This window comes from Colossoma macropomum, unplaced genomic scaffold, assembly GCF_904425465.1.
Source record: "Colossoma macropomum unplaced genomic scaffold, Colossoma_macropomum, whole genome shotgun sequence".
NCBI classification, from domain to species: domain Eukaryota; kingdom Metazoa; phylum Chordata; class Actinopteri; order Characiformes; family Serrasalmidae; genus Colossoma; species Colossoma macropomum.
The window spans coordinates 10,709-26,720 of NW_023495819.1; the positions used below are offsets into that span (position 1 = coordinate 10,709).

The following is a 16,012-nucleotide window of genomic DNA, read 5'->3' on the forward strand; positions in this document are numbered from 1 at the left end:
TTTGTGGATGGTCCTGCCACAGGCAAATTTGGTGAAAGTTTTAACTGTAAACCCTGTTCAGTTTAAGCATTGAACCTGTTAAACATTTAAAATGTGTATCATGTTCTTCGCGCATAGCCTGTATCTTCTGCGTATGCTTTGATATTTGTTCATTCAGTGTATGACTTTCTTGTACTATTTTCTCATTATGCGCGGTCAGTTTCTGAATAGCAGTATTACATCTATGCCTGATAGCAGCTTGTCTGTGCAGTTCAATGGTATTTTTAGTGATCTCTTGAGACTGTTGCCTCACCAATGTTCTAAGCTTGTCGATATCATTAGAATAGTAAGTCTTGCTTACCCGACGTTCGTGCTCCTGATTCGGTCTTCAGCCATCCCCATCAAAGTCTCTCAGTTCTTTCAATATTGTGTTTAGTCCAGCATTTATTGGTCCAGTATCCGCTGTTTGATCCACCTTTTCTGTAAAGCTGTTCTCATTCCACATGTTCAACAACTCCTGAGTCCAGGCAACGTCATCGGCCTCCGGCGCCGCTCCAGATCCCCCACATCACCATACACTGAATGGTCACTGGTGTACAAATCTGTAAACAGTTTAAGAAAAACATTTACACACAACCACTAATATTAATACAATATTGTGAATAGAAGCCACTTATTTTTCTTACCTACAGATTTGGAAACCTAAGGCGTTTTCCATGTGAAATCGCCTTGTCATTTTCACTCGAGCATCTAATCGGACGTTGTGAAACAGGCTTATTGTCAACACTTGGTCTGCATCGGCCCTGCGGTGGTTCCCCAGCTTGTCAAACAGGGCCTAAACGTTGGTAATCTGGACCCGCTGTTGTCCGTGGCGCCACGGGGTTCAGCCGTGGAGGTACTGGGTACAGCATCAAATCCTGGCGGTGTTAAGAGACCCGTTGTTTCAACCAAATGGGTCAGACCTACTACAGAAAATATATAAATTAGTATTACACACCAACAACTAACAGACAAAACTATCATAATCCGATATATTTGCAGATTCTGTAACAACAGAAATGTAGAAAGTATTTCTGATGAACATCAGCAACTACAAATAATGAAATAAGTAATAAAAGCCGTGACAAAAAACGTACCAAGTTGAGACAACCCTTCAATACTGCTAATAGCTAGGATTGTTTCAATCTCAGATGCACCTGGGCCGAGAAAAACCTGTTGAAACGCTATTGAATTACTTACAACAGAAATTCGGGTAAAGTCTGTAGAACGCACACTTACCAAGAATGCTGGCCATGTTGCTTTCAACTTGAAGGCTGAATAGATGAATGCATAGGGCTTACGAACCAGCTAAATACACCATTTTCTCAAGACCCGCCCCTGCTATAGCCTATTCCAATCCCTTGTGTTTGATTGGTCCACGCAAATAGGCGTAATAACAGCATCACTATCAATGTTTACAGGCGTTTAGTCTGTTGATACAGGAAACTTTCTAACATCAAACAACTTAGCGAAAGCCCCCAGACGTCTTTAACACATGGCAGAAGACACATAGTCACACCATTAATTGCTCACACAGCATGGGGTGGGGGAAGTGACCCCACCAAGACAGGACACTGACACCTCAACAATCCTGTCATAAATCTTGGGGGGTTGTGTGGGTGTCATAAAAACCCTGCTGACTTGTCTATCAAAAATGACATGTTAATCAAAACTGACCTGTCAATCAAAACTGGCCTGTCAATCAAAACTGGCCTGTCAATCACAGGGGGTCATAAATCATGGGTCATAAATCACTCGTTTGACAGAATGTGTGTGATATATACTACTTACTGGGTCAGAACTCTCCTGAGGTCACTCTTAATGTCAGATGTAAGTACAGATTCATTCATTCAGTCTCAGAAAACAAACAGCTGAGGGTTCATGCTGAGCTGTCTGTGAGCTCAAATCACTGTATATTTATATGTTATGTCCAGTGGTCAAATCTGAGCTGCTGCAAACTTCATGATTTAGGATTAATTTTAATTCTACTTTTAAATAGAAATATTAAAGACACCATTAACACACTCACTCAGCTAGTGTGAGTCTCCACAGTGTGAGTTTGTTTTCTCTGGTTCTCAGATCTCCAGGTGGAGGTTCCTGAGAGAGTGATAGAGGGAGATAAAGTCACTCTCACATGTAAAACCACCTGCAGTCTGACAGTCAGACCAACATTCACCTGGTACAGAAATGGACATCGTTTATCCTCCAGTACTGACCAACTCCACCTGCAGCCGGTCAGCAGGGAGGATGCAGGCAGGTATCACTGTGCTGTACTGGGTCTGAACTCTCCTGAGGTCACTCTGAATGTCAGATGTAAGTACAGATTCATTCATTCAGTCTCAGAAAACAAACTAAGCTGAGGCTTCATGCTGAACTGTCTGTGATTAAGTTTAGTCCAGCAACTGATCTCTGTTTATAAAGTAATATATCACTGAGTACCTGCAGTAAATATTCATTAGGATGTCACTGTAATATCTGTACAGACAGAACACACTTTAACTGTAAAACTGTAGTTAATAATCTCAGTCCTGCAGATTCTCCTCACTGAATGTTATGTTTTCCTGCTCCAACACTCCTGAGCTCATAAAGGACTTTGTGATTAGCTAAAGTTTTGCTGTAAGAGCATCAAAACATCTCTACTCTCCTACTGATGCTTCCTATGTTATGTGTAAGTCTGTATATATAATGCAATAATAATAGTTTATATTTCAATTCCTAATTTTAAACTGTTTGATGAAAAAAAATCCAGACGTGTACATTAAACAATCATGAATCATGATCTGAGTCAGTTACTTGGATTACCAGAGCACTTTTTCCAGTATTTTATTTTAATTAAGGATGCTTTAGTAAAGACCATCACCTACCTTAACTGTGTAAGTCTGATAGAACTCATGAAGTCATTAGTTTTTATTAATCCTTAAAGAACCAAGAAATATTTGGGAATGTTTCATTCAGAGTCTTTGGTAAAATTGATTTAAAAGCTGTAAGAACAGTGATCTTCATATGCTGAACTGAATGATGTGTCTCTGCAATAAAACAAGAACTACTTCTACAGGACATTTATAGTTTGATTAATCAAACAGAAAAGCACCTCCATGAAGTGTAATGTGTCTTTCTACCTCTAGATGGCCCAAAGAGCGTCTCAGTGTCCATCAGTCCCTCTGGTGAAATAGTGGAGGGCAGTTCAGTGACTCTGACCTGCAGCAGTGATGCAAACCCACCTGTGGAATATAACTGGTTTAAAGGAACATCATTAGTATCAAAAGGAGAGACTTACACAATGAACAAGATCAGCTCTGTGGACAGTGGAGAATACAAGTGCAGATCCAGTAATGAACATGGAGAGAAACTCTCTGAAGCTCTAACTCTGAATGTTTTGTGTAAGTTTGTGTTTATTTGTTCCAGTTGTACATTATTTTGTAGAAGTTCTCTTTTATAAACATTTAATGTCATGTAATGATTACATCATGCAGTTATTCTGTGATTTCTAGATCCTCCAAAGAGCATCTCAGTGTCCATCAGTCCCTCTGGTGAAATAGTGGAGGGCAGTTCAGTGACTCTGACCTGCAGCAGTGATGCAAACCCACCTGTGCAGAACTACACCTGGTTTAAAGAAGGTGGAAGCTCACCTGTAGGATCTGGACACAGTTACAGGGCTCTACAGAGTGGATCCTACTACTGTGTGGCTCAGAATGAACACGGATCTCAGAAATCAGCTGCAGTGACTGTCACTGAAAAAGGTATTAGTGATGAAAACACAACCTGAATAACACTTAATAACATTCATAAAAATTAGCATAACTTTAAACTTTAACATTCATCTGAACACAGGAGTTGGGAATTCAGCTCTATATGCAGTTATTGGAGTCACAGCTGGATGTGGATGTTTATCTGTTATCATTGCTGTATTTTGTGTAAGGTAAGCAAACACATCTTTAAAAGAGCTATGAAAATGAATATTAATGTAGATTATTAGACCTTATTTTACTTCTGTTTATCATTGCTGGAACCAGTTTTTGTACATGTATCAGTGAAAAATGTTTATGTTGCAATTTTTGCACAATATTGTTGTTAATATTAATATTATTACTTTTTATACTGTTACTTTTCAGGAGAAAGAGAAGAGGCAATTCAGCTGATGATGCAAACCAAAAACAGGCAAGTCAGTTACTAAACAAAAACTTGTTTAGCAGAATGAGATTTAGTGACATCTTTACTTTCTTTTATTTTAGACAATATTAAGTCTATATTCACTTTGATTATTTCTTATTATGGTGTACATTTATTAAAAACAATATTAAGTCTATATTCACTTTGTCTATTTCTTATTTATGGCATATGCTAAAACTGCCAATTAAAAAATCTGGACTGATAAAACTCTATAGTAATATTTGTCTGTTGTTTGTTGTGGTGAGGATGGTGGTAGTTGGTACATGAAATAACAGTTTAGGAAAATAAGTGTAGAAATTGTAAATGTGTGTGCGCAAATATACCAAAACTATATATTTAATGTTCTTCAAATTTATTACAGCACCTGCTTCATACAATACAATACTATATATATATATATATATATTTTACATTTACCTGCATTTAGTCACTGAATGTCTCAGCTAAGACTATTTAAATACTTGAAAGGATGCTTCAAATATGCCGGACCATTACAGGATGATATGCATATTACAGTCCAGCATCTCTTACAAAAAAAAATATAAAACATTCAGTAGGTTTGATCTACAGTGTTCTTTTTTTGTGCTCAGATGTTTTCATTTTTAAGATAGTGCTCCAATGTAATACAAAATACAGTAAGCAACAAAAGACATACCAACAAAATGAAGCACCCAACCACCCCAACATACACCCCCCCCACCCCCCCCACTTTGGATACCCACCCTTTAGTTTCCATGCTAGCATTGAACAGTTTATGCAATGGGTGTAAGGGTAAAGTGCAGCCCCAAGGAACACCATATGCCTTCATGGCAGAGTGAAGGCAAAGATAGAGAAAAATTGAAAAACCTGGTATACTGTAAAATGTAAGTCTTGGAATGTCCGAAGTCCCGAATCATTAACGATGTCGTCTAGAACATGTATTCCCTTTTGTTGCCATTGAGAAAAGAAAAAAGCTTATTAGCAGTAAGTAATTTATAGTTGTTAAAAATTGGGGAGCATTTGTGCCAAACAGTTATGGTTTTGTTTAGTTTTTCTACAACCCACCATGTTAAAAGTAAATTACTAATTAGAGGACAATGTCTCAGTTTACATTGCTTTATGGGAATATTTGAGTAGATGAGATCTTATAATCTATGTGGAGCAACCAGACTTTCCTCAAGAGGCCGCCAAGATGTTTGAGTATCTGAATTTAGCCAAACCGACAATGGACGAAGAACAAAGGAATAATAATATAATTTGAAATTAGGAAGAGAAAGTCCTCCATCTGTTTTATTACGCTGAAGAGTAGCGAGTTTAATTCGAGGTTTATTGTCTTTCCATATATAAGCTGAGATACTGGAGTGAAGTTTGTCCCAGAAACCTACAGGAGGAGGTAACGGAATCATAGAGCTTATAAAATTAACTCTAGGGAGAACATTCATTTTCACTACTCATATACGGGTTTGAAGAGTATTAGGTAAATGACTCCAGTTCCTCATATCGTCACAAATATTAGTACATTTTTCTTAACTGTTAATTGAAGGGATGAGTGAATTTCAATCCCAAGGTACCTAAAGTGATGTACCCCAGGGATAGTTAAAGAAGACAGATTTATCTCCCTCATGGCATCATTCAAATTAAGAAGTGCACACTTTGTTTTATTGACCTTATAGCCAGAGTAACTGCAAAAATTATCCAGAATGGAGAGCACATGAGGAAGTGTTTCAGGTACATTATTAATGAAAAGCAAAATGTCGTCAGCATATAAAGAAATGTAGTGATGAGTATTATTGATGGTGATTGGAGAGTAAAGTGGGGATAGGTGAATCGCTTGAGCCAGAGGCTCGAGTGACAGAGCAAACAAGAGAGGAGAGAGCAGACAGCCTTGTCTGGATCCACGAGAAAGTAAAAATGGAGATGAGCATTTGTTACCTGTTATTACCATAGCTGGATCTATAGTGTTTTTGATGTTGGTCAGTGAGAATTCAAATGGCTTATGTTCTCTAACTCTCTTCTCTCCAGAACATTGACCATAATGCTAAGGACGACACGTACACAGCTCTTGACCCCGTGTCCAGGTCCTCTGATGATGTGTACAGCACACTTGCAGTAAGTGTAAATTCATGCAAACACAATTATTTCAATACACCTGTATGATCAAGTGTGCTTTACAGCCTAAATAAACAAAAATATCTACATCACTATGTGATGCATCATCCTCTGCACTGACCACAATGTAGGACAGAAAAAAAATATGTTTCATTTTGACTTTATATGGGGGGATATGAGCTTCTCTCAGTGTTTACTTTGGTGGGCTTAGTTGTGACAGTTTGTTAAAACTACCTCCACCATGTGGAGGCTGTACTTTAGCCTGACTGGATCTCACTGTGAGTTATTTATATGATTCAAAATGCTGAATGCTCTACACTCAGTAACCAAAACATAATGAGAGAGTTACTTTTATGGTCGACACAGTTTTCATGGTGATATATGGTATATATGTTAGTTTGGTGTTCTTCCATGATCCTGCTGGAGTCGTCATCTGCTTTTCACAGCTTTTTGCTCCTTTTTTTTTCTCTGTTAATCAACTGACATTGTTTATTTTATTTTATTCTGTGTTCATGTGTTTCTCAGTTGTAGTACGCTTGTTTACTTATAGTAAACTTGTAGTAAGCTTATTATTATTATTATTATTATTATTATTATTATTATTCATCATCTTCATAGTGTGTTTGTGTTTGTTTTTTCTTTCTGTCAGCCAGTCAGAAACCAGCACTGAAACTATCACCATCAAGCCACTGAGAGTGAACAGAACCATGTGCAAAAGTTTGTGCACCCCTGGTGAAATGACATGTTTTGTTGATTGTCTGAGTGAAAATACATCAACACATCCAGCCTAATAGAACCTAATGGAGCTCAAAGTAAATGGATCATCCTACTGAATTGGTTTAAAGTCAGAAATCAATCAAAACAATCATAGAAATCAGAAACGCCAGCCAGTACATGACTAGAAAACACAGCTTTGAACAGTTGTACACACATAAAATCATAATATTCAATATTCAATTAGTTCTTTGGAGAAAATGTGTGTTTTGTTAGTGACTGTTCTTAATGTTCCACACTGGTTTTCAGACTTTGGGACAGATTTACTTCAAAACAATGAGATCTAACTGCTCATCATGTGGCCATGAGGGACAGGGATGCAGCCTCACTTCCTGCTCTAAAATGCACCCATTGACTAAACTCTGTGTTCCAGTAGTGACATGAAAACATGAGACAATATTTCATTTAAGAATTGAGTTTATGATAAATCTAATTTTTTCGGTTTTGTGTTATAAAAATCAAAAAGATCTTTTAAACAAATACAAAAAGTTAATAATATTTTCAGAAGTTTGAAATTTAGGGCCACTCCTCCATAAAAAGTACCCTATAAATGATGATTTGTATGTATTAAGCTCATTATTGTGTCTCAATACTTCATTTTTTATAGTTGTTCTCTGCGGCACTGCAGTTTAAAATGATCTGGTAGAAAACCATGATCACATAGAGATCCATGTAGATGACATACAGTAAATGAGAAGCACTGATCTTCTACTTCAGGGTTCTACAAGAACATTGATTATCAGGAAAGCCTTCAGTTTGTATCTCCTATTATCTTATAAACTCATCCAGTGTTAGCTAAGCTATTAAACAGTGATCTGGAGTTGTGATTCATAAACCATGCGGCTTAATGCCCAGTTTTCAAGGCTTATTAGAGGCCTTAGATACAATTGCCAAGCTATGATTGAACAATCGCCAGTTGATATGGGGTGGGGCTTAGTGAAGAACTGTTTCTCTTATCATCCAATCAGAGATCTTGTAGAGAGGAGAATTACCACTCTGTAATGTCTTCCTGGGTTCTCAAACACTAGAGGGCACTCCCGAGCGAGTGCAGAAATGAATGGGCTAAGATTTGAGCATTTGAGCAAAATCATAGTTTATAAGTACTTAAACTTTTTTAATGTAAAAGAATACATTCATTTCCTGAACATAGAACAGCGTAAAAGTTTTAAACACTGCTGTTATATTTTTAAGAGCTTTTAAACTCGAGTTATAGGAGTTTAAAATAGTGCTTCATGTACATTCATGACTTCATTGAGCACGAACAGCCAATCAGCTGCTCTGCTTGCCAACCAGTTAGCACTCAGTAGCAGTAATGTCCGCCTCCTGCCGCCCAAAACCAGTTTGCTGTAGAAAAAAGAAAGAAGAAAAAAGGAAACATACAGGTGAGTTTTCTTAGCTTTTTTAGTGAAATACGTCCTTCTTTCTAAAGTTAAAGGAAAGTTCTGGGTGAGTGACTAGAAACTATTTTAACTTCTTGATTTTAGCCGTTTAGCTCCATTCACCCCCACTTATTGAGGATTTGCTCACAGGCGCCTTTTGCAGTCATGTTTTTGATATAACAGTGGAAATAGGAAGAAGCCAGGCTCCCCATAAACCAGCTCTGATCCAGTGATGTTGTGTGAAAAGATGTGGTGCCATCTCATGTCTTGGAGGAAGCACTTTGAAGCACTGCCTCTCACAGACTGAGAGGGTCCTGCAGTTGGTGGGGTCTGTTTTGTTTGCTGCAGTTAAATATATAAAGGTGCTGTATAAATAAAGCTAAAGCTGTTTTCCTCATTAATGGCGTTCTCTCTATGCAGACTGCATTGAAAATAAACCCCTTACATTTGGTGAGCAGAGAAATGATCTCACACTTAAGATGATCCTTTAAGTATTACATGTTAGTTTCATTTCTGTTGTGTTGTTATTGTTTGTTAGCATTGTGTTAATCTTTCTGTAAGTCTGATCTGTTTATCAGTGTTTGTATTTAGGGATTGGAGTTCAGTCTAATGTAGTCAGGACTGTTTTCTTTTGTTTTGGTTGTAGTTACAGTGAATATTCAACAGGTCAGGATTAGTTTCTTTGCTTTGATTCCATCCAGGTTCCTCACACTTGTTTTAATTTCACACAGTTCCTGCAATATTAAGATACAACAGTGCTTCTGTTATTTATTGTGCCTTTGGTTTCTTTCATTGTAACTTCAACTGTTTTTTATATTTATATTAATTCTCTCGCACTTCCACACGTACACCTGACTGAAGGCTCTAAATTACCTAGTAACACATTTAATATATTCATTAATCAGTGATGGGCTGTGTGGCACAGTAGACCTGTAATTATACCTACATTCCTCTAGATGGCAGCATAAACTAACAGTAGATGACAAACCAACTCTGACATCATTATCAGTGAGGTCTATCAGAGAGAGAGAGAGAGAGAGAGAGTATTGGCTGAGGGTTATATATCTGAGTAGTTGCTTATATATATCCCCGTATCACTGCTGGTTTACTTCAGCACTGAATTATATTTTAAAGATATTTAAAAAGTAATGTTTGAATATTTCCTACGAAATTGAAGCTGATGTCATCCAAATGAAAAGTGACGTACAATGGGCCTGTGTCAGGTTATCTGTGGGTTGGCCCTGTGGTGTACTGCAGTTATTGGAGTCACAGCTGGATGTGGATGTTTATCTGTTATCATTGCTATATTTTATGTAAGGTAAGCAAACAAATCTTTAAAAGAGCTATGAAAATATTTAAGCACTGATTAAACCAGTTTTCTACTTCATGTTATCATGCTGAACCAATGTTTCTGATGTGCAATTTTTGCACAATATTGTTGTTAATATTAATATTATTAATTTTTATACTGTTACTTTTCAGGAGAAAGAGAAAAGGCAATTCAGCTGATGATGCAAACCAAGAACAGGCAAGTCAGTTACAGAAACTTGACATTTTCAGTGACATTTTTACTTTTGTTTTAAGAAGAATAAATATTAGAGACAGTATTAAGTCTATATTCACTTTGAGTGTTTCTTGTTTATGGTGTCCATATGCTAATATTGCTAAAGAAAAAAAAAGATTAATAAAATTCAGTACTGCTCATCTCTAGTTTAGAGTGGCACACAGATAAACATCAAATCACTTAAGATATTTAAGATAACTAGTACAAGTGTTATTATTACCTAAATATGCATGAATGCTAAATCTATTATTGAATCTCAGTGTTTGAGATGATTTATTGATTTACCGAGTCTTTATTTCTGACTGCAGGAAAATCTCTACAGTAATGTGGCAGTAAGACCTGCAACCAGTGATTCAGCAGCTGATCCAGATCCGTCCAATCAGGATGATGGTGATTATGACAATGTTGTACCCCAGAGAGTCAGAAACCCCAGGAATGCTGAGAGCTCTGCAGTGGCAGCTTCTGCCTTTGGGGCTGATGAGGAGGTTCAGTACGCCAGCGTCCAGCACCGCCGTGATAAAGTGGTAGAGAAGACTAAAGTGGACGCTCAGTATGCGAGTGTAAGATTTAGCCGCACTGGTGCTGCCAACAGGTGAGAGAAACCAACCTTACCAAACTAATTTAGTCCTTTCTAACAGAGCTTCACCCTGAACTGAATTATGTTCAAGTAATGGTTTCTAGTAGGTCACACTGTTTGTTCTGTTAATGCAGGGCTGCTACTTCCACACTTGAGGACCCCTCAGTGATCTACTGCAGTGTGAAATAACCAACATTCACAGATCTGTTCAGGACCACCGTTATGACCCATGGACAGAACTTCATCTGCATCTATTGGAATCTCACTGGAAAGAGAAGACAAGCTCTCTGTTTCATCTACACCTCCTTTTCTGTATGACCGTTCTGTGGATTAGTCCTTCTGATAGTGACAGGATACTTACTGGACTAACTTTCACCTTTTCAAAAGGGACCATTTTCAACATTTCAGATTAGAAATACTATAAATACTTGAATCGACAAGACTGAACCACTTATTGGATATAAAACTCAAAGTAATCAACCTCAAGCGAAATCAAGTTGGGACATCAGTCAAAACTTTCCCATTGGTTTTTATTCTAACAACAGCAATACTTGACTCATCTCTACAGCACACCATGTGTAACAGCGCCACCACCTGGAGAATATGGAGCCCAACAATTAAATCATACGATCACCAGTAGTTCACTGACTGCACACAGTATCAGCTTTTACTGTAACTAAAATTTGACTATCCAGTCTGTGTGTTTTGTAGCGCTGAGCTGATTTACACACTGGAGTTTGATCTTTTTATTACTTCTATCACTGATAGAAAAGTGGTGTAGACAGTGTGTAAGATTATTTAAAGGACTCTGATTCAATCAAAAAGCTCACAGTAGTAACTGATGTCAGTCTTACACAGTGATCTTACCATCTAACAAGAGTTTGGTTGCTCAGCCACAGCACCACACTGATGATGAATCATGGGAAAACAGCTGGTTCCAGTTGTACTTTCTATATTAATCTGTTAGATTCAGAGATTTTATATCAGGTCGTGAGGCTGATCACACAATACAACGTCTGACAGAAATCATCCTGATACTGTGAAGATTTTAATTTATTAATAAACTGTAATTTTGAAGTTTTCAGTACAAGCATGTATTTTCAATATTGATCAGTTTGAAGGAAGTACAATAATAGATCTTTTCATTGTTTCTCTCTGTTTGTGGTATATTATTGTCCTTTATTGTTCATATTTCTCCCTCCCAACAAGCTGTTCTCCCATTGTGATAAAAGTGGATCTGATCCTTGGTAGAATATTGATAAGAGTGCATAAAGTACGGTACTTCTATATTTGAGTAAAATTAAATATATTCTTGGTAAAATAAATAAATAAATAAAAATTCTACTCAGTAAAAGTATTCAGTCCATATTTCTACTTATAAAGTACTTGTATATTTGCTTAAATGTAAAATGTACTTTGAGTTATAATATTATTATATACAATATAGTATATAATATTGTATCAGTACACAGGCCTCCTAGCTTTTTAGCTTCTTACTCATTGTGGATCACATCCAGTGTAGTTTGAGCTCATTATTTTATGCATGTTTGTACTTCCATACATGCTGATTTATAATTTTATGTTTTGGCTTAAGTGTGAAACTTATATACATATGCATTTGTGTTTGTTTGTTTGTGTTTGTTTTTTGTTTATTTGCTACAGTGCTCACTAAGCATAAGCATCCCAGTTAGCATTTGACCTTGCTTGAGTGAATCATTGAATGAGTAAATGAATAAATTCATTAATGAATAATTAACTAACTAAATAAATAAATTTCACCTTCTTATTAAATTAATAATGCATGGTCATGTTTAAATTCTGTGGGTTTGTCAACAAGAAGTCTGTATGTTTCATGCCTGTTTACTGTTAATGTACATCTGCTCTTTGTTTTGGTCTCATTATTGGGGTTTGCACTCCTCAATTTAGACTGAGATTCATGGCTGTTGGGAAAAGATGACCATTATGTTATTATTATTGAGGAAAACTAAAATTCATAACTGAGCAAAAGTCCCAAAATGAAACTGGACTCATCTTAATGTCTGGATTTAAAAAGATAGTAGTTGAGCTGTAAAGGAGTTTAATATGGACCACCATCACTGTAAATGTCTAACAAAGTCGGTTTGATGGCCAAAGCTGCTAAATCGCCATGCTACTCTGCCAACAGGTCCAGGAGCACCTGGAGCACTTTTCCTTCCAGAGTCAGGCACAGCGGTATCCCAGTGATGGCCACCGTCCAGCCTTGATGCTGGGCGACCATCCAAAGTTGTGTGATGTATGACTCCTAGGTGCTTTTGCTATTTCAGCAAGGACGTCGAATGTCTGCCATCTCCTAGTGAAAAACTCAGAAACAGTGTGCAAAGCAAGAGGGGAAAATGGTACTCTTGCCTTGAGCTGTTAGCTGCTAGGGTTCACTATGTTTACTGCTGGGCTCTGTGAAGTTTTGCTACCACAAACACTGCCCATCAAAATAAAAGTCAATGCAACAAAACACACATACACGTTCCAGTAATATACGTGGACTTCTAATAAACTTACTTAACTTAAAATTAGCATTATTAACTTTCTAGAACAGGCCATGATATATTTTAAACTGAACCAAACCCAGAGGTGGGGTGGGGGGTAGCTAGTGGGAAGAGACCGACTGTGACTTAATTAAATTAGTAGAACACTGAGAGGAAAATATAAACATATGAAAGAAACATTTACTAGCATTAAGATCAGCTTTTGGATGTTTGTAATTTTTGCATTGACATTACAGTCAATACAACAAAATGACAGCAGTTACAGATGATAAACGACTCACCAACCAGAAAAGATTTGTCCTCAGGCTTTATCAGCTTAGTTCTCTACTATACTACTAAAAATGTTATTTATGGCCCAAAACATCTGCAGTCTTTTATATACATGTATGTTTTATATTTTAAAACATAAGTGTGTGTGTTTGAAGGAGTGAACCTTCCCCTAAACCATGACGGTGAACAATCTTTGTTTTCAGGTCATTTGAAAGTTGTTTTGAGACTCCCATGCTGCGACTCTTCAGAGAAGATGCAAAGAGGAGAAAAACTTACAATTGCCCCCCTTAAATACCCTTTCTCATAATTGGAGTCAACTGTGTATGGAGGTCAAGGGTCACTGAACTTACCAAACCAAATTTGAGTTCCAATAATTAGTTCTAAAGGTTTTGAAATCAATAAAATGACAACAGTGCCCAAATTTATGCACCTGCCTACTTTTGTTTAACCAATTATTGCACACTTTCTGTAAATCATATAAACTTCATTTCACTTCTCAAGTATCACTGTGTTTGTCCCCTATATGATATATTTCACGGAATTTTTTTATCCAAACAATCAATGATTTATAAAGGTAAATCAGGAAAACTAACAAAGCTGCCCAAACTTTCGCACCCCACTGTATATAAGCCTGTTTCTTTCATTGTTACATTGTGAAGTACTGCCCCTGTTCCATCAGTACATACCAAGCCATTTTCCTGTTTGCCTCTCATTCCTTTTTTGACCCTGATTTGTTTCTCTGTCATTTTTTGGATTCTCCCTGTTGGCTTTGTTTACCTGTTTGTTAGATCTTTTGATTCCGACCCTCACTTGCTTATGACTACAGTTTTGCCTGCTTCCATGCATTGTATTTTGCTCTACTGATTTTTAGTCTGGTCTGGTGTGAACCCAGTTTTGTTTTATCAATCCTTTTTTCAATAAACCTTACAGTTTATTTTATATCTGCAAGTGTCTTTTTCATCAGCCTATCATTACAGAACACTTTCCCCACCATGCAGACAATGGATATCAAGGAATTACTAACCACAGTAAGTAACCAAAGTGCAATGTTACGTCAACATCATCTACTGTTTGAGTCAGTAGGTCAGCCAGTCAGTAGGTGCCCTCACACAACAACAGGGCAAACATCAGAAATAGTTGACCTTGATTGCTAATAATTTGAGAGAATTTACTACTTGGTTACAGAATTTTAATGATGATGAGTATAGCAAAGTAGCAGTAATCCATCTGTTTCTCTGCCTCCTGTTAGCAAGCCAGACAAATTTGATGGTTCACCAGACCAGTGTAGAGGGCTTCTACTACAAAGCCCAATTTTTTTTTATTAATTCTGCTCCCAGTTCTGATACCGCTCGAGTCTCCTTTCTGATCTCACATTTAACTGGACGAGCTTTAGAATGGGCCACCACCATGTGGTCACATGCTTAACGGGACACTTATGAACAGTTTGTTGAAAAAAGTGATTCCTCTTTGATCACCCTCATGAAGGACGTTCTCAGGGACACCTTGGCTGCTGGCAGTGGTCGGAATAACCACTCTGGTTATTGTATTCCTTAGTGGTCTTCATGCAGACATTCTGGCTTGCAAGGATGAGAACTTTCGTTAGAGGACATTATCACTTTAGCTATCCATCTAGACCAACTTAGATCTACAAAGGCCACCTATTTACACCAAACTATAGCTGCCCATCATTGAGGATTCATCGCTACTCAGGACTCAGTCCAGACAGACCCAATGCAGTGCAACTTAACCTGTCTCTCACAGGAGGAGTGACTTTGGAGGATACATGGAGGACTATGCATGTTCTATGGTATTGCTGGTCACATTTTACGTGACTGTCAGGTGTGTCCACATAGACCTCAGGCAGCAGCACCTGGAAAGTGTTAGGTGCATTCTGTATTGCAATGCTTACTAGAGAATAACCTATTTGTGAATTCCACGTTCAGTGTGGTGAGTGCACCCACAAAGGTGTTGGTTAAGAAGTCGTTTCAATTACCTGTGCTGCTGTGCTCCTTCAATTCTGTCCATGTCTTTTCAGCATTAATCGACTCAGATCCCAGTGGAATGTCTTCCAGCATTTCTTTGCTTGTCAGCTGTGGATAGAGACCCTGTTGGAGAGGGAATTATTGAGACTCTCACTATGCCAGTTACTATGTTCACTAGTGCTTTCCATAGGGAGGAAATTAGTTTCTTTGCATTAATCTCTTCTGCCTACTCAGTCATTTTAGGACTTTCATGTATAGATTACTGAGGGCTCAACCAAATTATCAAAACCTATCCCTACTGTTTACTATTAGTTCTGTTTGCTTTAGAACAACTCAGAGGCCTTTCTAAGTTAGACCTTCATAGTGCATACAACCTGGTTATGATTAAGGAATGTGATGAGTGGAAGACAAGCCTTCATCACTAATATGGGGCACTATGAGTACTTAGTCATGCCATTCGGTCTCTTGAATGCTCCTTCCGCCTTCCAGACGTTCATTACTGATGTGTTAAGAGACATGTTGGGAACATTTGTCATAGTGTACATTCATGACATTCTGACATACTCTCCAGACCTTTCTTTACACATAAGTCACGTCCGTCAGGTCATGAATTCCATTTAAAGTTCACTTCTTTTCCGCATTATAATAAAACGTCCACAGGGAGTAAG

The 16,012-nt window shown here is 37.6% G+C and overlaps 1 protein-coding gene across 1 annotated transcript; it reads left to right on the forward strand.

Annotated features, from left to right (window-relative positions):
* The first annotated feature begins 1,993 nt into the window (after nt 1–1,993).
* LOC118803071 (B-cell receptor CD22-like) lies at nt 1,994–11,829 on the forward strand. The gene is made up of 7 exons (XM_036563575.1): nt 1,994–2,331; nt 3,144–3,398; nt 3,510–3,758; nt 3,850–3,937; nt 9,912–9,957; nt 10,302–10,585; nt 10,705–11,829. Exons 2-7 carry the CDS (start codon nt 3,299–3,301, stop codon nt 10,757–10,759), a joined length of 822 nt encoding a protein of 273 aa, XP_036419468.1. The 5' UTR covers nt 1,994–2,331; nt 3,144–3,298; the 3' UTR covers nt 10,760–11,829.
* Nucleotides 11,830–16,012: the final 4,183 nt, after the last annotated feature.

What these genes read in the sequence shown, in the direction of transcription:
- LOC118803071 (XM_036563575.1), top strand. Translation starts at nt 3,299, where the DNA reads ATGAACAAGATCAGCTCTGTGGACAGTGGAGAATACAAGTGCAGATCC. An exon ending in ATGATGCAAACCAAGAACAG is followed by an intron (nt 9,958 to 10,301) that starts GCAAGTCAGTTA and finishes TTCTGACTGCAG; the next exon opens with GAAAATCTCTACAGTAATGT. An exon ending in CGCACTGGTGCTGCCAACAG is followed by an intron (nt 10,586 to 10,704) that starts GTGAGAGAAACC and finishes CTGTTAATGCAG; the next exon opens with GGCTGCTACTTCCACACTTG.